Source organism: Bombus vancouverensis, chromosome 13 (assembly GCF_051014615.1).
Source record: "Bombus vancouverensis nearcticus chromosome 13, iyBomVanc1_principal, whole genome shotgun sequence".
In the NCBI taxonomy this organism is placed as follows: domain Eukaryota; kingdom Metazoa; phylum Arthropoda; class Insecta; order Hymenoptera; family Apidae; genus Bombus; species Bombus vancouverensis.
Genome location: NC_134923.1, coordinates 11,185,471 through 11,209,683, shown reverse-complemented (window position 1 = coordinate 11,209,683; position 24,213 = coordinate 11,185,471). Strand labels below are relative to the sequence as shown.

The window sequence follows — 24,213 nt, the reverse complement described above, 5'->3', positions numbered from 1 at the left end:
AGGTTATCAAAAGATGTACGCCGCTTAATTCTGCGTAAACACGTACGCACGAAGCGAAACTCGAAGCTGTCGGCATAATTATAGAATCTTGTTTTCTATATTAATTTTCAGTTGTTACGAGCTCCAATGAGCGTCCTTTTTTTTATAACATATGATAGGAGACTGAAATTAGACGTCAAAACTTGATCATCAAATACGCTGTAAATATCAAGCAAAATAGGTGACACGAACAAAATGATCTCGATATGCTACCAATTCTGTGGCTCAAATAGTCAGACGAAACCTCGAGGTTCGATCTGGCTGTCGAATTGAAACGCTCGAAGATCCTATCGATTAAAAAAATTAAATTGTCAATCCGTTTTATTTAAGATTACCTTGCGTCTACTATTATTCTATCTAGTTGCTACCACTTGCTCGTAAATGTATAAATAGGTTTAAAAAATTAAAGAGAAAAACAAATCATTATCAGATTTCTTATCAACGCCACGATGATGTACATAAAGTTTTCGTTTACAAGAAAATATAAACAAAAAACGATAGTAATTCTGGAAATATTACTTACGACTTTTGAAATGAACCGTGCAAACACCTTCGTGATGAAACCATAAATAATTGTATAAAACGACCGGTTACTTTGAAACATACAGATTTCCTAAGACATCAAAGTCTTCTAATTTATTTAAGTTCGCCAAACTCGTTCAAACGTTCGCTGTTTCCACTAGCGATAATTTTCAAAGAAAAGAACGAGACACGCACGCTGCTACGCCTCTACTGTCAATTTTGTTCGCTTTACTATTCACATAAAATCGATGCATCGACTGTCTAGCCGGCTTGTTTTCCTAGAACTACCATTGGAACATTTTTTTCTTTTCTATTTATACCATAGAGAAGATCGACGTGTAAGATTTATGTGTTTGATTGCACGTTTATCAGGAAAGTGTAGGTTCGAGATTTGTGAGATAAATACTGCGTTTATTTTCCAGTGGAGCATTTTTCATGCCACGTTATTTCCAACACTACGCAGTCCGATTCCTAATTGCACAGTTTCTACGTTCTTGATACTTCCTTGACTTTAATGACGCTTCATAATCGACATACATACGAAACAACAATCGCAAATCTGTGGCGCCTTTATTCTATTTGCGTCTAGTATTTTGCTAATGTATTTTCATAGCTTCGAGCCGTTACACATCCTATTATTTTCCATCTTTTCATTTATCTTCCTGCCGTTTCGTAATCTACAGGTGATCCGACTCGAACGAAAATAGAATCCGAGCAACGTGTTACGATTATAACGCTTCCAAATTGTTATAATTGCGACTACGATAGAATCGTAATCGTGCTGGGATGATGATATTGATAACATTACCGATCAATGATTCATTCACGAGTGGCTACGTGATTAGCATAATATGCATATACAAAACGTTAGAACGATAAGTGTACAAATGCAGTCGTACAGAATCACATGTGTACGTAAGTAGAATTTTTGGCAATAATTATTTAGAGGTATCATCGCCTCACCGATTTGTGGATTTTTTAATATCTTCTACAGATCAACAATTTCAACAATTTTTTCCCGCGCATATAATTCTCCGCTCAGCCTTAGTTTCCGAGATATTCATGAAAATATTTTTGCGTTGTAACCTTGATACGCGTTGGATGTCGCTTAGGTTTGGGTTAGACTTATCTACAGACATAATTACATATACACATTATATGCCTGGGTCGCGATGAATTTACATATCTCAAGTTTCAATTTGTGAAAGGCAGATAAGAAAGAAATGCGACTGTAGTTAACGTTGCCTCGTACCTAACCCGAACTTAATCCGATATACATCATTATGCTGGCTAGCGGTTAAAAAAAGTTTTCATGTAATTTCCATCCGGTAATTTCAAGTGAAACGAAGAAGCCCGATGACCCCTGTGACCTCCTTGATTTAGGTTTAGGTTAAACTTTTTACTCCGCTCGAATATCCATTATGCGTAACTAAAAATCTTCTCTTGACTCATTCTGTGTTTACAGACAGATTGAAGCGCGAGATTGTAAACTCATGGCGTTGTAAACACGTAATATAATCATGCCGGGTATCTACATAAGTCTAATGGAAACCCTAAACGGCACTCAACGCGCATCAAAGTAAAGATATCAAAAATATTTTCATGTATATGTGGAAAGTTGTTGAAAATGTTGATTTCTACGACATATTCAAGAATCATCGAAGTCGGTGAGGTTCTAAATAATTGCAGAATTTTTTTTTAAATAATTTATAGATACTTTAAATGTTTGCGCGCTTTCGACATTTTCGTCATAATATTTATGTATGTCTTAAAAAAACAGGAAATGTTCTACAACCGCATACTGATCTTGAGAAAGACGAAGAAACATCTCGAAACAAATAAAAATCTAAAATTATTCCCTTCGATTTTCACTGTCGAACGTGGTGCGTGGCAATAAATTGTATTTTACATATAATGTTTGAAAAACAAAAGAACGCGTTGAAGTTTAACGCTAAACCAATTATCCAATGTATCTTTCATTTCATATCTTCAAAGTAAATACTTTTATGTCGATTTGTATTTATTAATACCTAAACAATACAAGAATACTCGTACTATATCTTTTACGATATACTGGAACAAAGTGTATTTTTCAACCTACTGATATCGCTGCTATCATCAAGATATCAATTATCCTAGAATGGAATTAACCCATTATAAAACCAGAGCGGAATTTACCATTCAGCCGTATTATGTATATAAATTGCACACAATAAGCATCGATCAATAATCGATAACACGCACCGATGAAACGTATCTGCTCGTTATACTTGTAGCGATAACACGGACAAATCTGAACGATTATAAAAATAAAAAGAAACGTATAAAATTTATCATTTTTTCGTAAAACATCGATAGAAAACGATATTGACATAATGGATTACTTTCATAGGTATGGATCTACTTGATTTTTGTCTTCTTATTCAGATCATACGGATGCTAATTCACGCATTTGCGTAGACAACTTGCACGGTTTTCACTTTCACTTTATACTTCACGGTTCTAACGTCTGGCTCTCACTACTCTTGTATAGCAACAACTACTTTTTCTAGGACAGCCACAGCTGGTAAGATTGAAATAACACGTTCCGTATACGAAGAAGGTGTAAAAAATGTAGAATAAAGGTTAAACATCTTCTCGTGCGAACGCCTAAACGCCTTAAGTCTTTCATAAACAATTGACAGATAAAAGTAAATTTTCTCTGAAGAAAGAAGGCAAATATTGAACTTCCGTGACTATGAATGAGCTACATTACAAATTCTATTTTCTTATTCTGCCACGCGTTAAACATAGGAAAAATATATGATTGCGATGAATGAGTACGAAGAAATGCAAACCAAATCCTATTTCTAAGCCAAAATAAACCAAGATACATACATCGGACGTAAATTTTAAACGTTACGTGTAACTGGTAACGATTCAATTTCGATATCTCGCTTCTCTTTCAGGAAATAGCAATCTTTTACTGGAACAGCGTTATAAATAAACGTAAATTGAGCATTTTCCAGAATGGACGATCTAGCTGTTTCTTTAAGATAGAATTCCAAGAATAGTTTAGCATAAATACCATAATCCAGATGAAAGAGCAGTGAAAAACCTGAAATCAACCATCTTCTTTCTCGCTACTATCGCTAATACTGTTCGCTACTATCGTCATTTCGTAAAACGTAAGTAAAATATCAAAGTATCTCCGTCGTACGTATACATCCAAATTATTATCTAATCGCCTCTATTTTCCTGTTCGTGCCAATGTAAACTCTGAAAACATGTACCATGGACCATGCACCATGGTACTTCTGAAGGAAACTATATTCGATCCTCTTCCTTCTCTCCTATCTCACTCTTTAAACGTAAATATATCCTTATCGTTAAAATAACTTTTCAACGAAAGTAGTCGGGTTTAAATTTAGCATTGTCATAGTACAGGATGATTCATTCGAGGCTACGCACCCTGATCGCCACTCTCGCCCTCACGAGAACAAAAATAGAGTCGAACTCGGAAGTGCTGTTTGGAATCGAGCCACCCTGTACCTCCGCGTTTTGATTCACAACACGGGACCGAAAAGTGACTCACGAGCCAGATACGATTAGGCAGACTCACCTTTCGTTCTTTTCGTCGATTGCCCCGACCTTTAAGAAAATTTCGCGAGATATTTATAACTTGCGAGATGCCTCGTATTCCAGTAAAACGCGATCTCCACGCCTGTTTCCCGTCAAACGTTTTAAAATCGAGTCTCGTTACGTCATAGCACCTCGTGTTACAGCGAGTAAATATTGAAAATATCTGACAATAATTGCGTTATAACGAACCACAAGCTCTATGCATACAGTTACCGTTTTGCTATTAAGTAATTTAAATTAATTCCCGAGATGGTATTGTATAACTGGCATTTGAGATAACTCGTTTGTATTGCTCGACACATCGAATCCAGCGTATTCTACGACGTATCCGGCGTGATGAATATTGAACAACAACCGGCACAAATATTTTTCTTACATGCAAATTACTGAACCGAACCATCCGTCATATTCTCTCTATTCATTCGTTTTCCTTCTTTTATCATACTTCGAAAAAGCTTGTAATTCGATCACTATTAAACATATAGAATGTGTTGAAAATTCGAAGTTCCAAGGATAAACGAACAAACAAATGTAATGCCTACTTGATATTACTATATCTTGCAATTATTCGTGTCACGTAAAGCCTCAATCATGTAATTACTTTGAGCAACACTGCTGTTGTAGTACTTGACGATTCGTTCATTAAACGTAATAAAAATTATCTTCATTTGCTTGAAATATTAGTAACGGATTTTTCACATTTTTTATTATCTACAATTACTATAATCGCCCATTGAAAAAGATATCGTATGTTTACCTTGTATAAATTGTATTGTACGTGTATCTAGATTTCCATATAATCTACTAAAGATACTTATTCTTTTGAACAGAGCACTTCTTATTCCTATACAGATAAGAACTACGTATTATCCAAGTACAAAAAATATCTAAAGCTTGAGAAAAAGATGAAGCAAAACAAACGATACTATGAAGTAGATTACGATTGGAATAGATCTCACGTTTTAATGATATCAACAGGGAAATACGCAAGATAATTGAAAACAGTAATTTGTTAGGTTCGAATGAATAATTACGTACTATCGCTGACTAGCTTTTGAATATTAATATTAAGAGAAATTAATTTTCAGAATCATTGAAAATTTCTAAAAAATGCAATAGAAGAATACATACTTAGTCGAATAAAAACAAGTCATAGGTAACGTGGTAAAGACCACCTGTTAAGATATTCTTTTCATTGCATGTCTGTGTATCGCATTGAAATTGCTTGGCTACATATTTACTAATGCAAAATGAACGTCAGGTGTATTACAAAATTTTTTGCTTAAATATCTTCTCCTATATACTTTTTTCATATTTCAAATTATATTCTTGCACATGTGTATATATAATAATGACAGACTGCACATATTTTTCATTCAACATTTCATTAATTTATATGGTCTGTACGTTGTAAAATTACTACTTAAAACATTTTGTCTTTACTACTGCTTCATACCAAAATAGATATTTCATGGATAAAATATTTAGTCGTTTCTACAGTTCATCTTGTAAAAATATTTTGCAAACCTTTTACACTACTCCGCATTTCTTTTACCACATTTTTCTGTTATCCAATAGCGTACACCAATAAATTTCTTCCTACGTATTTTATTTTTCTCCAAAATTATTTTCACTCTCTGAAAATAACATGGCAATTCACTTCTCGGCTGAGTGTTCCACTTAATGGCAACATGTCACTGTTTTTATTACGTTTAAACTAGTTAAACAGACAATTAAAAAGATTGTTAAATAGTTAGCTAATTTTGAAACGGTTCAATAATTAGATAATTTTAAGACAGATAGTCAAATGATCGTAATAGAATATGTTATATCTCATACTGAATTAAGCAAAAAATTTCAATTTTATTGCGTAATTAGTCACAATATTTTCCTGCGAGTGAGTCATACGAGTCAAAGATCTTATTTTCTACGTCATATTTCGTATTACGTTAAAATCCTACAGCCATAACATTGATAAACAATCGAGTGTTTTAAAAATTCGTAGCTTGACCTAGATAACACCGCTGATAAGGGCAATCAATATTACTATTCATTTTCATCCAGCAGGCTTACGTCTTAATACGTATTCGACATATTCTAGATAAATTGATATTCCATTTTTACTTGTTATAACAACGTAAGTCATACTGATAGCCAATTTACCATTTTGGTGACTTGCGTTCAATAATACGATGGCAGTGATTGTTAAAATAACGTAAGCACAAGGTGAAAGAGTGCAATTCCCTAGAAAATAATTATATTCTATATAAATGCCATATTGCTAAGAACTATGTCTCAAACCGCAAGAACTATCTACACTGGTTACGCCTGTCTGAATTTCTTCACGCAAGAAGCATACTGAAGTCATAATTTAAAACTTGAAATAAGAGCATCGATTGATTTGGCCGCAGCTAAGATCTATACGCTTTGGCCATCGGTATCTCCTTTTAGATCTGCGGAAATTTCTGTTTCCTGGTTTTATGACCTTGCTATGTATATACATATATCTTTCACCGATAGTACCTAAAATGCTATTTACAATTTTCGTTCGTTTTTGCATTAAAGGCCGCAAAAGAATCACTAAGAGTCATACAAATTTCTTACATGCAGTACAATACATACTATGTATGTATATCGGCCAATAAGAATCGTTTATGATCGTCGGATATGAAAAATGTGAGTAACACAACATTACCGGACACGTGATCCATGGGCTTCTCCAATCCATGCATCGTATAGGCCCAACGATTGTTGTCAGCCGGCACAACGAGGAACATTTTCAACACGCAAAAGCGAGACAGCTGTGTTCGCGTTAGAAACGATACTTTCCACACATTCAACGCGAACCTTTGATAATTCTCGCGCCAACACGAATCCGATTAATTACTCGACGAATTGAAAATATCTCTCTTTCGATAAAATGTCAAGTTCAACGAATTAGAGGGATTTCGTTCATAAACTTTCTACGATAGATTCTCGTTGAAAGCTGCTCGTACAGGTGCGTTCACCTCTGACAACTCACACGAGCGAAAAAAATATTTGCGGACGCGCTGCGCTCACGAAAACTAGCTGCCGAAGATGAACCGAAGATTGAACGGTATACAAGTTGGCGAAGGAAACTGAACGCGAGCACGACACCGCGCTGCAGACTGCACAATTCTCTCTATCGTCTCTCTCTTTTCTATGTTGCCCCCTCTCATGTGCCCGCTTACCACATTCAGAATCTTACACACTCTCACAGTGTTCCATCTTTCTCATTCACACTCCATACGAACGTCTCTCTCTCTCGCTCCTTCACAGTTTCTATACGTTGGACTACACGAGAACGTTTCTTACAGTGGATTAATGTGAAGCTCTTTCATTTGTCGAAAGCAACGCATCTAGTTAAACGCTCGTCTTGCTCCGAAGTTCATATATTTATGGGAATTTTGTCCTTTTTTCCTTCGCGAAACGTTCAATACTCTCGCAACAGGCTCGCACTATTTCCGTTTCATTCGCTCGTACAGGCGCGCGTCTCTCTCTTGTTTGCTCGTTCAAGCGCGTGCATTAAGGTGTGTACACACTGATAAGATGACTGCACTATGCAAGCTTGTGCTCCTAAAAATAGTATAAATTATAAATCAAAAATCTTCTCACGCTCTACGATGCTATTAGTTATAATGCATAATTGTATCCCGTTTAATGTTTCGTGCGATAGATAACGCAGGATTGTTTGCGCGTTATGTAACTGCGCATGTACCTTCACGACAAATTCATGGCATCCTCCTCTTACACTCAGCAACTTATGTGACTTTTTTGCTTTTTTCATTCTGCGTTCCGTGCATTTAGACTGTCTTACTCTCACCTCCGTTGGTATCCCGCACACGTTTATACTACGTACTTCTTTATATGCCTCTTTTTTTCCTAAGAAAAATTTCGTGCTCCTACTATCTTTCTTTGCCTTAACGATCTTCGCAAGATCTATCTTTTATACAAAACCGTGCATAAATCTCTTTCAATCCTTCCTTAACCCCTCTCTCGCTCCTTCTCTCACTCACTCTCTCTCTCTCTCTCTCTCTCTTTCTCCTTTCTCATACACACGTGCGCGCAGACGGCACACGTACAATAACACAACCTTGCACATTTTATCATGCTTCCACTCGTTCGCTTGTGTACTTCGATTTCTCTCCTACGCACGGTACACGGCGATGATCAACTCCCACCACTGCTATACCTGAGCTCATCTGTCTGTACGTTGCGTATTTCCATCTTTGTTTAACTACAATCTCTTGATTTTTCTATTGCTTTCTCCCTCATACATACATTACGGTACAACATAAATTTTCCGTCTTCGTTTTGCTAGCGCTAGTCATTCTCTTGATTTTACGACTTGCCCGTGTAAGTGTGTATGTGTTTACTCGCTCGCTCGTTCATTCGCCAGACCCCACTATCAGGATAGGGTCACCTTATTCGGTCGAAGAAAAAGACTTCTATCACTCGATGAACACGTGCTCGTTCGGCTTCCCCACCGCTCGTTTCTCGCTGCATGCCAACTCGTAAGCGTGTTCCAGCCGTTCCAGGTTATCGCTGGCCGATTCTTCGTCGCATGATTTTCTGTTTACTAAACGGGGATGTGGAAACACGTGTTCCGTATGATATGACGTCTTCGAAAAACGATTCGAATCCCTAATAATTGAGAATATTCTCGCGTGTCATCGATCGATGTTGGGCACGCAAGTAAAGTAGCGATAGTCGATATCTTTCTTGCTTCGTGAAATTGTGAGCGGCTTTCACGTGGTCGTTGTTATTGCGACTTCTCGAGTTTCAGCTTAGCTGAAGCACTCGAGTTTTTATAAACTTAATAGTTTATCGGTTTTTGTTTGAAAACAAAGTCGTGAAAAATTACAACTTCCATAAGTTATCTTTCAACATGACACGAAATCAAAAGTTTGCTGGTAAATGTTTGTTGGTATGCTTTCAATTTGCACGAAAATACCGTTAAACGCAAGCTGACCATTCATTCTTTCAGTTAGAAATTTGTTTGCGTTCGACTGATGAATTGAAAATTTCTTGAGTCCCGTTAGAAACAAGAATTTGTATATTCTCGACAGTTACTGGTAATAAATCGTTGATTTATAATAAATGGAGGATTATTCATCGTGGTCAGATGACCATTAACCTCCTACGCCCTGTATTAAATTTATTTCGTTGCAACGTAAATTCCTAGAAAATTTTTCAGCAGAAATACATATTTCAGATTCGTGCAGAAATGTTAGCATTGTCCTGTATTCAACTATTCTAAATCGACTCACTTCTCTCATGATTTCCTTAATTTCCCATATTTAAAAATACATACATGTTTGTTTGAAAAGATGTTTGCATTCAGTGCAAAATTCACCGAGGCATTTATGGATACAAAAGGTAGACGATATTGTAAATCCAGGAACTCTATCTCTGTCTATAATTGTCCTTTTTCTTATCTGTAAGATACCCTCCAAACCCTTAAACCGTATATGGCACGTTTATGGACCCTACCAACAACCCAGTACTTTTCCACTGCTTTCACTGTGGCCTTCCTGTCCTGCGCAGTACCGATATTTACACAAGGGAACAACATGTAGGTAGACGAATGAATACTCACTATATAAATCGATGTATTAGGTTGTCCCAAAAGTTCCCAAATAATATAAGTCTCAATTATTATAAAACAAAACATGTTGTGTACCTATTATTTCCTTACAAAACCTACTACTCATTCTACATACGATACAATGGTTACAGTCGATAGTAAATAATAAATCTAATATTTCTTATTTCGATCTTATTATACTCTTCTTGTACAAGATTAATAGATTGTGCTATTTGTTTCGTGAAAAATAAATTGTTTTGTAAAATTACTTCTCGTATACATTATACGTGTATTTTAATAATTATACATAGATAACCTAATATTGCAGAAAAACGTGTGATATTTATTAAAAAAAAATTTCGTTTTCGAAAATCGAAAAATATATGATGATTGAACTATTATCGTTGGGCTGTCACACGAATTAAGAATAAGGATTAAGGACTGTGTTACCGGATCAATGCGTCTAATGGACGAGCGCAGTTATAAGTAAGAGAGTGTTAAATCAATTGGAACTGAAATAAGTACAGTCATGAATCACGAGTGTATCTATCAATTGAACTCTTGGTACAAAGGCTACGGCAATGACGTTCAATTAAGAAAATTGAGAAATTTATGGAATCGTTGGTCAAGAGTATTTGTAATCAAACAAGAACAGCAACTAGTTTAACGGAAGTTCATACTCAAACTGTAAATGAATTTTATAAAAGCATATCCTACGTTTCGTTACTTGAAAAACGAGACTATTTCATTTTGAAAATATCGTCATTTGATATTTTAAAAGTTATCCTTGAAAATATCATAAAACGTTTTCGCATGTACTCGCGAGATCGTTATACCGCTTTTAGGACTCCTCTTGGCACTTCCTTTTTCGATAACTTATTAACAGTCGAAATACAGAGAACGACTAAGATCCACCGAATGCAAAGAATATGTGGCGATCAATTTTATCTCGAAAATTATATGTACATTTGAGAGATTTACCAATTAAATTTAATTCTTTACGTTAATTTTTTATATTCAATGGAAGTCTACTTTCTGTGAAAGCGACATCTGAAATAGAAATCTTGCACATTTTCCGTTCGAATAACCTAGCTTCTAATCCTACACCTATTAATATTAATAGGGAAATTACAGCGATATTAAAATCGATGACTGAAAACTGAAACAACTATGTGGATTACGTGATCTCCTTTATCGACGTGAAATTTTCCATAAAAATGATCAAATCAACTTTCATTTCTCGAATTTCACTTCAAACAATTTATATAATGAAAATAAATTGTAAAAGTATACAGATTCCTATCGGGTTGATTCTGTTTCGATTTTTCAACGCTTCTCAACGACTCTCGTGATTCTAGACTCTTCGAAAAAATTGAGAATTATTATTATGTATTTTAAATCTTCAGTCAAAGATTAATATTGAACTTTATGTTTAAAACTTACATGTTTGCCCTTTCATATTATTAAACGAGACTTTTAACCTTCTGTTTCTGACGTCAAAACATCCTTATCGGAAGTTTAACGTCGGAGTATTGATTAGAAATTCGGAGCAAGTGCAGATGCAGCAACTTGATATTCCACGATCTGTGACCATTTCTGATCCCAGCAGCATACTTTTTATATATAAAGTTAAGATTTTAATTATTATGTCGAATAAATAAAAGTAAAGTAACAAGGGTCAACTGATCAAATGTTATTGGTAATATAGGTATTCCTTTATCAATATTTACAGTGTAAGTTTTCGAGATTTTTTTATGTAAACATGTGCACGCGTTATTACCAAATATCTGATTTTTGTATATTATCATATAAATCCACGAAGATATGTTACGGTAAATAATTTCCAAATGTAGGAAGCTGTATTAATACGTCAAATACAATCAATTAATACTTAATGGTAGAATAATACATTAATACAATCAAATTTCAAATCTGAAGACGTATTTTAATGTAGCTAAAACTAAATAATTGAGAATATAAACTCACGCGTGACAAAAAGGATGTACGTAATTGAGACGTATATTTGAGCGTGTTTATTAAGAAGATTAGAATTTTATTGTTCCGATTGTGTTGTGCAAGATGTAGTAAGCTACTAAACTTTGCCGTATAGGTTTCAGAACTCCTCGCTTCTAAACAAAGTTGTTTGAATACACGAAAGTCTGTTGACGTAGGAGAGATCAAATGTCAAACCCATAAATATCTTGAGTTAAATGCAAACGTTTTTTCTTTCAAGTAATTCTTCCAAACTGATCTGTAGTAATACGTATATGAATGATAAAAATTAAGAAGAAAAAGTAAAAGAAAAAGAAAAAAAAACGTTGTCCTATCAACAATTAACCGACATATCTTATCACTTAGTAACTAGTAACACTTTCTTGATTGCGACATGTTGACCAACCTTTTAAATATTCACTATCCCTATAGTAAAGTTAAACATCGTAACATCTGCTTATGTCAATAAACGCAGACGATATACATACTCATTTCTATCCACATCCACTTGTCATTACTGTTACATCGATTCGAAAAAAGGTTTTAACGACTACCCGACCTACCGTCATAAAATTGCAATTTCGCATCTATCTACTTCCTTAATTATCTGTTTTATCACGTCATATTCTCCAAACCGGGAGAACGCTGTTTTCGAAATATACTTTCCACATAATCAAATTCGCACTATCTATAAAGTTTATATTAAACAAATATTCCTAAAATGACACTAAAAAATCGAATTAAAATTAGAAAAAGTGCTACACTTTGCGTATGAACGTAACGAAGTTTCGCGCTTTCAGTGTGAATTCTTTTTTTTAATGGTTGCTCCCACTTTCTGCATAATTCAATGGCTACGTTAATGGCGACATTACAACTAATCTTAACTTACCTAAATATGACTTCTTGAAATGATCGACTCGCAAGTTTTCATACAGGAAGGTGAACACGTCCACGCCCATTTTTCCGTTTGAAAATAGAATAGTTGGGCTGCTGGAGCCCTACGCTAATTTTAACTTTTTGGAAAATTGGCGAACAACAACAGAGCTAATCTTCCGTGCGATCGATAAAACGTTTTTCGGACGCGACTCGAAAATTCTTGACCACTATTTACCAACTGATTACTGGACTAATTATTCGGAACGATCGATAGGAAAGAGAATCGGTAAGTGACAACCAGAGGAACGTTGAATTTAAAAAATAAATAATCAACAAACTCTCACAGATTGGGCGTGCTTCCTGTACGATCGACTACCCGAATTCGACTCTCCCGGTGGAATACTGCTAATCCCCTCTACCCCGCCGAGAACGTCCTCTTGCAGGGCGCATGCGCTTGTCCCTATGGAACTACAGTATGCGTCTATGTTCATGCGTACCAACAATAAAAGGTCATTGTGCAGACGGCGATAAATGTTCGATTCGATTTCTCGTTTCGCAGGCTTTCAAACGGATTAATTAGGTACGTTAAACCGCGAACACTTGCAAACGATCGTACTAGCGATGACTTTAAGCAACGATTAAAGTCTTGCATTGTGGTAAAATTGAAACTTGCATTATGGAAACTTGAAATGAAATCTTGCAATTTAAACTTTGGTAATGTCAATTTGATAATGTCAATCATAGAGCAGTGTTTATGAATTCTTGTCGAACTAAAAGTGTTTAGAAATCGATATAACCGTTTGTTTTGTTGTTTGCCTGACACAGTTTCAAGCGATTCGAACGCATCGCTAATTGCAAAGCATCATGGACCATGACTTATTTAATAGAGTTGAGGGTCGCATTTTAACTACAGTATTAAACTTGTAAAGAGCTCAAATGTTGTCTATTAATTTCAAGACAAACTTCGTTTAAAAGGTATTCTAATTTCTTAAGAACTCTTACAATCACATCGACAAAATTTCTTTACAGGACTTCAAGGTCAGAGTTGTTTTCTGGAGAGAGTAAGATTTGTAGAATATACGCTTTCATGCGACAATAATCTATTATGTATTTGAAAACAGAACTTTTTATGCGTTAACTCTTCGCGAAGTGTTTAATTGCACTATTCTATGTAGATAACTTAAGTCTGCGCGTCAATTACAAGCAACAGAATCAGAAAAAACGTACAGAAAAAACAGAAATATCCGTACTATGCGCTATGGCCTACATTCTAATGAAACGCCTGACTAAATGAAAAATTCGCATTCCTCGGTGAAATTTCCATTTTGTTCGAGTTCCTGCATTTCTCGAATTCCTTCCATACGATCGTAAAAATGAAAAATATAAATTCGCTATTTTCCAGGTGGCGTGCTTGTTGTAGTGCAGAGGATAGTTCGAACGAAAACGAACCACGATTGTTCTGCCTGTATTGCTCGTTCTTCCACCTCGTCATGAAAGCCAGTAAAAACCGTACAGTGGGGAGCGGAATAGCGAACTCGGCCGTTTCCCTAGGAAGGTAGGGGAACGGGAGGAGACGAGCCATACGAAGATCGTACGGAATGGTTATCCGTCACGCGTGTATCACGTGCTCGTTCGACCGGCCGGCATCTTTACCGTTTCTTGTCTGCATCCATCGCTGAATTTCTTGTGCGCTCAAACGAAATTTTCAAATCTGCCTTGTTTTTATCGAAATGCGCGAAAAAGGTCGAACGATTGATAACGGTTGTTTAAATAAAACTCTATTCGAGGTAATTTTTTAGTATGTACATAATTTGAAAAAGCGTGCGCGTTCTATTTCTAACGAACCTTGAGATAACTAAAATTCAGATACATATTGCAAATATAGACATCGTAGTATAATCATAACCACCAGTACACCGAGGACTGACTCATGGTTAACGAATTCCTTTTCTGTATCTGAGTTTAAACCTAGTTTTTTTTACAATGCCATTCTGTCGTTAAGGTTGTCACGTAGTCAAACTCGAAGATGGTATCCCGCTGGGGGTAACCATCCACGTGTTATTTAGCAATTAAGTTAGAAAAATTTACCAAATGTTTAGCTGGACAAATTGTAAAGCACAAATTAAATAAACAAAAAAGAAGGTTGTCACCGGTCAGCTGATCATTAATGAAATAGATATATATATAAAATTGACTTTTTGGTAATTAATTTGACGTTGAAATTTTATCATTATATATATATATCTTATAATAAACTTTACCGAGTTGCAAAAATAACATAGAAAATAAGCTTCTGATTTACCCCGTGTATTATAAATCTGTATAACATATTTCTACACGCTCTTCTATTTATTCAAAAAGGTGGCCAGGAAAACACGTACGATAATATGTGCATATTTAGTCATCTATGTCGAAGTTGTATCGACGTTTACTTTTAAAAACGTTATGTAAAGTACACTGCGTGTAACTACTTAACAAGGCCAAAAGATTACGGCAGTATCATAGCGAGGAACTTTAGATCGAGTTCAGAAGAAGCTCGAAGAAATATAGTTGCGATTAGCTAATCAGTGCGGTTTACGACTGTCACAAGACATTTCCTGCTTGTACATTGTAAAACTGGCACGTGACAAATATTACAAACACATAGCTCAGGCCGTTTTATTATTGTTCGTTCGTCATAGTTGAGATCTATTCACCTTGCATAACGTGTTGGTATTTTCCGATTTTTGGTCCATTGCGCAAGCCGTAAGATCTTGTGAAATTAAATCGTTTGAAAAATGAAACGGTACAAGTATATTTCCAACTGATATTACGAAAAATGTAACGAACGCAAAACAAGATCTCAAGAAAAGACCAATCTACCTTAATCCATTTTTACACAAATATATTATTTAGGTAATAACGTCGTTCTTAAGAGACAATTAATAAATAAGCATTATTTCCAAGCTTAAGATAAAGCTTTCTCGAAACTAAAGTTTTATCGTACATTTAAATGGGTTCGTTACGATGTCGTTTAACATGAATCATCAAATTGTGGCGAAACTGTTATAAAAATTTCTCAATCGAATATTACGGTTGCTTACGCAGAGAACACATAACGGGAAATATGCCTATTAAGCGAATAGTTAATCGACATAAATGGAGAACTATCCTCTCTTCGATCGAACGATGTTTGCAAAGAATTCAGTTACTTCGAGGCACATGTTATATGCATTACGTCTGTTTAATCATTCTGTAATAAATACCGTAGGCTAGATGTATGTGTAGACGTTCACCGTCTACCTGGCCTTATTTTCAACCGCGTTATTTTTAGTAACTGGAACGGGTTAAACTTTGTTAATTTATCGATAATCATTTATTTTGACGAGAGAATGAAAACCTTTGACCAAATGTAGAATTTTATAATGCATCGATGTATCTGTTATTCAAATAAAAATTCCGACGGACAGTCAGATAAAATCTCTACGAGTTCAAATTTGTTTAATTATCATTTAAGAATATTATACGAGCATTAGCATCGCTGTTTTATTATTTCAGGTAAAATTAAGAGAGTGGATAATAATTGTAATAACCTTATCATGTATGCTCTTGCCGTTGTTTTGATTTGATTTCATTGAATATAATTATCACTGTTATTGCAAGATAATCAAGACTATTATCTCTGGGCCAACTGAATCACCTTGTTAATTTCTAATAGAAGCATTATCGTATAAAACAATAAACAATTATCGTTGAAAACGAAGACTATGTTTATGTCTTATTGATACATCTCGTTGTTAAACTGGTAGAAACATCAGAATACTCGGATGTTTTCAAAGTACGAATTGACGCTGGCGGTAATGTATTCTGTTGTTTGCCCGCGTTTATCGAGAAGCATTCTGTTCACTATTGCATAACAATGCTCGATGACGACCGAGAAAGTGCCATGAACGCGTCACCTATTATTTACAGCATAAAACTGAACACCATACTGCTCGTTCGATAAAAGCGAATACAATACTTTTAGCGGGAATATTTGATTTGAGAATGAATGCGAAAACGTATATTCGAACGTGATTGCGTGGAAATTCCATGTTCTAGGTCACCGAAGCCCAAAACAGGAAACAATCGAAGGAAAGTAATCCTTGCATCGAGTTATGAAAAGGTTGTACGAGTAGCGAAACGTGATTACAATTGACGATATAATTCGAACATTAATATTTTAAGCATCGCGTGATAAAAACGAAGTAACAGAAACAGAAACGTGACTAGAAATCATCTTTACAAGCTTTTGTCCCGTTCGATGGTTCTAGCTTCGATTACGATTCATTCGATCGTCACACATCTTTCATCTACGGTATTGAACTTTACTTGACTTTCAGATCATTATTCGTAATTGTTCGTACTCTGATATCAAATCGACGTAGATCTTCGATTAAATCGACGTTACGAAATTTCTTTGCTTAAAAATAAATAAATTTTGGTTTACAAATTGAACTACACCCGTGAAAATGATTGTACAATATTATATAAATACGTTTCATCGTAAAAGACAAGACGATAGCGATGTAGAATTGTTTAAACGTGATTAATCGCGTTATTCCTGAACAGGAGAACATAAGATATATCGTCATTCATAATGAAACTGTAACGTATCGTATTCCGTTATCAACGTTCACCGTTGCTTTACTGTTTTTTTTTAAAAATAACTATTAAATCTAGGTCACTCGACGATCACTGCAAAATTGATATTCGCATTCCTATTACCGCCCACGAATAGTCTAGCACGGTTTTGTCGCTCAGACATACAACTTTCTTCTCAACTTAAGAGGGATCTGCTTTCACCGACCGAAAAATTTGCCCATTGAAAGCCGCACTACGAAGAAACGACATATATCAAACCTAAAGCAAAGTCGAAAATTTAGTTCGTCGCGCTTTCTATAACCGGTATTATGTTTCCTATTTCACCATCTTAACCAACCAAGAATGACAAATATTTTTGTACGATATAGGAACAGGTGTGTCACGAGCGAACACGCGGGTACGTGATTCAACATCGTATACATACAATATAAAATATAAAGCGTATCGATCGCAAATAAACTTTTCTTGCACTCGGGACGAAATGGGGGAAAATCAGGACGAAATTTCAATCGCACATCGATAGACCGATCGAGAGGTGACAGGAGACGCGGATCGTCATCTTGTAATCTCGCGTAAAACTTACGATAGTAAACAGTACGACGACGATGATAATACGATACGTCGATAGTTCCTCTAAGTTTGTATAATTTCGATTTACCGCCAGGGGAGGATTTTTCAAAAGCGCGGGAAACATCCAGTCGATGGCGAATCGATCTAATCCGAGCAAAAGTGCTGAGGCGATCGCGTTAAAATTCAGGGACGAATTATAGAAAGGGTACTCACAGTCGTACGATAACGATGAGCTTTGAAAGGAAAATCTTGGCGATTGGTTCACGACGACGTGCTCATCTGCGCCACCGATTTCAGCCACCTTGGTAAGCTTCTATTAGACTGCAGCTCGTATTCGCGCCACCTCTAGTGCGCCTCTGGCTGATCCTCGCTTTTCAACTGCAACTATATACGAAGACGAGCTCTATCGGCCAACAAGTGATTCTAGATAGCGGGGCCTCTGCCTGACACTCTCATTGGTTATTGGATCGTGTACTTACTCGTCTTTTAGCGTGATCGTCGCGGGGTCGTCGCTGGGTCGTCGCGGGGTCGTTCCGGGTCGATCTCCACCCCGGGTAGAAAGTTCATGTACATCGAGGAATTCAACGATCGCCTTACCATCCACGTTCATGGCTCTTCGTCTTCTGTTTGCGTATTTCCACACGGTAGTCGAACCCTTGTCGCTCGAACCATGCTAAGCTGGTGCTCGTGAGCGAGGGAGAGACGGTGAACTTGAACTTTGCTTCAGGATCTCGAGACTCGTTTTCGGCGATGTAACATGAAATAACATCAACTATTTTTTCGCTCGTTTGCTCGGTGGTGCGAATCGCAGGGATAAAAGATCGCTGGTCGATAGATAGTGACAACGTATCTGTATGAACGCAAACTACGTACATGATATTGATACGACGCTAGACGTTTTTATAATTTTTTATCGGCCAACATTTCGCACAATGATGTTTTCATGGTCGTAAGGAGGAAAGTGTGCAAATAGTACTATATTTCTTCTGTTTGCTAATCATTCTGGAAAATACGTCTAATTTATTCGCCTATCGCATACACGAGGAAGGGATCGCGGTTACGAAATTGAAAATTTGAATTAACAGTATTTCACTTCTACGATTTATCGTATCTTTTATCGACATGTTTCAGCTCCACGAAATTAACGCGCCGGTTTTAGGATTGGAATTTTAATGCGAATGTTGTATATATTTTGTGCCATTTTTATTATAATATCCTTGTATGTGTATACTTCTCTGTTGAAATACGCGTGTTATTCCTCGAAAGGTAGGTTATTCCTCGATGAATTGTTTGTTTGTGGTGTAGAGAGTTCTCCTAAAGATCAAAATAGAATAAAAAAAAAAATATAGCGTCTTGTATTCTAGCTTGGATTTATATCAGTTACAAAAAATCGTAAATATACCTATGATGTGTACATAGACGAGAAGTACGTGACGAGTGGATACAATAAACGTACGAAATACATTGACTTTTTGTGCAATACTTTCGATGTATATTAACAAAGAAGCAAATTAATTGAAATGTCAATTATAACGATGTAATTAATACACTATCTGTAACTGCACATTGGATAAGTATGTAAGTAAATAAATCTGCTTTGACTCTTCGATTTCGATTAGCGACAACAACAAAGACGAACGGCATAACAAAATAAGACGACAGATCGTGTCAAAACACTGCGCAATTCGAGCAAGCTAGAATACAGTCCGCGATAAAAAAAAATAGTACACTCTGTAAAGTTTGTAATAGCGTGGAACGGTACAGAAAGAGTATAGAAAATATTTGTATACGTATTTAGCTATGGATTAATACGACGATAACTTTATTTATTCTAGCATGTAACTGTTGTCCTTTGATTCCTAGACTTTCATGAAAGACCAACCCGATAAAATAATAGGAAATATCGCTTCTCGTTTGAACGCGAGCAAGTGACAAATTCTGCAATAAGAAAATTTACAATATAGCCTAGAGAGATATTATACGCAGTTTGTAGAAAATGGAGAAAGGCTAACGGATACTTAACATTGTCGAAAGAAAGCTACTCTGTCTCAAGGATAGCTAAAGCTGTCGATAGAAGTCGAAAAGTTATTCGTTTACTTCGAAGTGCATAGAATTGCATGGCGAAGGAGACGTACGGTGGGCGATCTGAAGTTTTAACAGCATCGAACTCATCGTTATCGATGACAGCAAGGCAGATTGCCGAAGTTGCTGGGATAAAACCGAATGTCATAAATGTCCAAGTGTCTTCCAGTATTCTGAGACAACGCGAGCCAGCGTCGTTCGGCGTGCTTTCAGCCGAGCAAGGGCATTAATTAAAGCGGAGTAGGAGAAAGATAGGCGACTGTTACTTCATACTATACAAACAGACGGCCTGTTTTGTTGTCCGTCGATTTATTTACGCCGGGAAGCCGCGTACGGGCGACGGACAGTGACTGAGACCGACAGGGAAAGTATTTGCAACGGAAGAAACTGCAAAGGAAACCTCCTCCGACAGAGGTAAATCGAAAGACGAGATTGCAGTTTGTGGTAGAACATACGCATTGGGAAGGGAAATATTTTAAATTTTGATTTTTACTGGCTGTACCCCGCGATAGAACGCGAAAGCTTAGAGTGGTCGATGCTGCTCGACTGGCTCCTATATCCTGTTTCTTCAGGCCTGCAGGGTTGCATAGTCCCTCAATAACACGTTTGCTACAGTCAGACTTCTACTCGAACTTTTCCAAACAACTATCTTATCTAATGCGTCTCTTCCATATCGCACGACCACGTAGAAAATATCATTGCAAGTCGCAACATCGGAATATCTTCTGACATGTTCTTCCTTCCAGTGGGAATACACGAAGCCGGTTTTCTACAGGTTATGAGCTTCAGAAGACAGATCGATTTCTCGAGGCGAAGATACCTGAAACTTTCCAATCATCCGCGATAATATCCAATACAGGATTTTCTACCGAAATTAAATGCTTCTCGTGCAAAATAAGGACACGTTGCAAGCCAATCTGACAACTTCATAAAATCACCAATGACAAATAATAACAAAAATGTAGAGACAGTTGAGTCGAACAACATCGATACCGATAACATCAAATGCTTCCTTAAATGCTTCCACCTCTAACATCGCAATTCAACCAGAGTCTTGCCAACAAACGGAGATTACAAATACAGGTACGTATTAAAAGAGCATTATATCTATATATACGGAGACATCAATTGTTCTCAATAATCCTGCAGATAATCCAGTGCAAACAAATTCAAACACCGCCTTATCAAAGAGCGGTATTAGACAGTACTTTTAAGAAAGCAAACAAACGTAGGAAACTTTCCAAGGATGCCATTAAGCATATCAGCGTTATGATTAGACGAGCAGAAAGCAAGATTAACGATCTTCAATTAAATATTCTTATGGATCTCGTTCGGTCAACCACTTTTTTGGAAAATTCATTTGGAGCTGAAGTAGCTCAGGAGCATACGACATTAATTACGTATCGGTACTAATTAAAACGTTAATCGAGGCTTACCCTGTACCAAAGGAACGAAGTATCAAAAATAGAATTAAACTGTCTAATACTTTCAGTGTCTGACGATAATGATTGACGATATATCATGTTGCTCCACCCTCGGTATCAACACGTTGTGAATGTGAACCTGGCCTTAAAGAATCTCTCTCTGCTGTCATGCATTATATCTAAGTTATTACATATTAATTATTAATCACGCTATCAATTACGCTAACGACTATCGTACAATGGAACGTATAAATGGCCTTTTACCCCATTTACCTCAACTACGAGTCTTGCTGAATAAATATCAATCTGATATAGTTTGGTTGCAAGAAAGCAACTTTAAGCTCGCCATCAGACGATTCAAATCGAAGATTATAATTCATTTGTCATTAATCGTAACTCTCAAATCGTTAGTGCAGATGCAGCTATGTTGATTAAGAGTTCCTTAATTACTGAAAAATTGCAAATCACCTCTAATACGAAAATAGTAACAATTAAAGTACGTACGTATTCCTAATAGTTACCGATTAAATCTAATAAAAAATTAAATAAAAAAAAGAACGTTCACGTAACAGTGATTTTTTAGGTTATGTTGAACGTTAAAAATTTGATTTCTAAGATATTAGTATGTAATTAACGCTTTAGTATCTATTTCTGGTAATGAAGTTAACATCTAGCTCCGGTGTCGACGGCTTAAACGACAGCTAGCGCCTGATAATATACATACGTATATGCAATAGTTGCGCATGCATTCGCAACATATTTTCGCTTGTACAAATTTTTTAATATCATCAGCGAGGATAGCAACCGTTATCGGAAAATAATAATTAAGAATCACGATATCGAAGTATTTTTTAGACGATTCGAATGGTTTTAAACGATTGTTGATAAATCTATCGATCGAGTGAAATTTTCGAAAAAATTACGATTGCCCGATTTTTCTAATAAATATTTCGCACTTCCAAATATTTACTTTCTATCGTATTTCTAAGAAACGTTGCCTCACGAAGCATGCAATATCGCCTCTTAGTCTTATCGTTTCTCATTTAAGGATCATTTTCGTAACCTTAGAAATAGATAAATCGTGATGCAACGTTTATTAAATACGATCAGCCGACTGACATTTTATAATATTTTTAGTTTTCTTTGAAATGAAAAATTCAACAGTTTTTACTAAATAAATAGATACTTTTGTGAGAAAAGTGAAAAGTACTTTTGTAAGAAGCTTCGAGAAAAGTATATTGACGAAGGGGGGGGGGTACGTATTAAGCATACGTGCTTGGCTTATCTTTGAGAAATTACCAGAAAATACATGTATATGTATATTTACGTGTCGAAGTGACCGTGTTTAATGGCGAATAATACGAAGCAAGCTGAAATCTTCTGAATATATAAAGGGGCAACGGACAGGAGAGGTAAACGTGTGCATACTATTAAATTATTTCTATTCATTGTATTGTTATATTAATATTATAAATCCATTTCATGTCCGTTTTCTCCAAACAGAGACTTGTAATTAAATAAATATGTAGAAATTCTGGCGTGTTAATTTTGTATTGTCTTATATTTTCTGTTTCTATGCAGATTGTAATTATAATAATAATAATTGTAATAAATTGATTTACTTATTTTATTTAAATTTCAAAATTAAAAGTTTAGATTTTTAAAAATGTATCATTATTTATTTATATTTTATCACATACCAAATAGGATGCTGTTTCTAATTCATTAAGCGAAATATTTATTCTTCGTTATACTGCGAGCCACGAGATTTCGTTTGCTAGATCATTCTCAATTACATATGTAAATCGAATCATGGAAGTAACGCCACGTGTAGATAATAAGAGTTTATCATTAACTCGTAGTAAATAAGTATGCAAATAGATTAAAATTGAATTACGACGACAGCAATAGATTATGTCGATGCTACAAGAAATTCGATTTTGAGTCGAGCAAATCTCAGCGGACCCTCTGATTTTGTCGATGATAATTAATTTTGAAAGTACAATTATATCAATTAAACGAAATCAAGCGACTATCGGATGAAATACGACAATGACAAATTTTTCATACAATTCTTCCTAGCCGTAAATTTTACTAGTAATAATTGTCAAAGCATTGTAAATCTTTGAAACTTGGTTTTCTAATTATTGTTATTTAGATGTGCGTGTGATCGTATCGTTATATACATTTACATCATGGACGAGGTACAACATTTTGTTTGTGTTACCGTGTACGATACTCTTTCGTTGAAGGTCTTTTCACAGATGATACGTTAGATCGATGTGGTCAAGTGTTAATAATTATAATTAGAAAATAAGGTAAGAGACACGCAAATGTCAGAACTTGGAACAGCACTGGCAAGACTTCCCCTGGCGTAGGAGTTCCATTTGATTCTCTCTGCATAGCAGTACAGTGGGCATTAAGGGGCCGGGATCTCGAGATCCTAAATCAAGTATTATAGTTGCCTAATTTCTACACATATCTAGTCTGTGGTGTTATCTCCAATTATCTTTCGAATGTTTTTCGTAAAAATTGATTCTACAATCGATACTTTATTAAATTATTATAATTAAATATTCTGAATAATTAATAATGTATAAATTCTTCTGATTAGATATTATGTTACATGAAAATTAGTAGTATTTTTATTTGCTTTTCGTTCTGCATGAATTTTTATCGCATGGAATATCATGTTAAAATATAACAAGATAAAATATACATAGTAGCAACTAATTGACACTGAGGCGTGACATTTGTAATCGAACGTATTATTTGCTCGTATTGCGGATTATTAATTACAAATTACATTACCTGTCACATAATTTAATTATTTGATTATGCATTAGCTACGAAATG

General features: G+C 35.6%; 2 protein-coding genes and 1 long non-coding RNA gene across 7 annotated transcripts in view; 2 read left to right on the top strand and 1 right to left on the bottom strand.

Moving 5' to 3' along the window:
- The window catches only part of LOC117165071 (peroxidase), a 34,013-nt gene extending 15,790 nt beyond the window's left edge, over positions 1 to 18,223 (bottom strand). The window contains exon 1 of one of the 4 annotated variants that reach the window (XM_033348551.2): positions 18,065 to 18,223. Coding sequence is in view for 3 of the 4 variants with exons in the window: in XM_033348544.2 (XP_033204435.2) it covers positions 6,878 to 6,959 (82 nt within the window). In the remaining variant the exon portion in view is untranslated. Of the gene's footprint in view, positions 1 to 6,877; positions 7,346 to 12,671; positions 12,811 to 18,064 lie in introns of those variants that run through there. The other 3 variants (XM_033348540.2, XM_033348544.2, XM_033348536.2) reach the window with 3 other exon arrangements.
- Positions 13,168 to 16,117, top strand: LOC117165105 (uncharacterized). 2 transcript variants are annotated; one of them, XR_013059904.1, is made up of 4 exons: positions 13,168 to 13,238; positions 13,484 to 13,633; positions 13,688 to 13,969; positions 14,061 to 16,117. It is a non-coding gene; the product is annotated as an uncharacterized LOC117165105 (long non-coding RNA). The 2 variants fall into 2 exon arrangements; XR_004465832.2 differs by having other exon boundaries at positions 13,688 to 16,117.
- A 2,460-nt stretch (positions 18,224 to 20,683) lies between the features above and the next one.
- LOC143303507 (uncharacterized) lies at positions 20,684 to 22,647 on the top strand. The gene is made up of 2 exons (XM_076623781.1): positions 20,684 to 21,016; positions 21,083 to 22,647. The coding sequence occupies exons 1-2, from the start codon at positions 20,951 to 20,953 to the stop codon at positions 21,344 to 21,346; spliced, it is 330 nt and encodes a 109-aa protein (XP_076479896.1). The 5' UTR covers positions 20,684 to 20,950; the 3' UTR covers positions 21,347 to 22,647.
- The last annotated feature ends 1,566 nt before the right edge of the window (positions 22,648 to 24,213 follow it).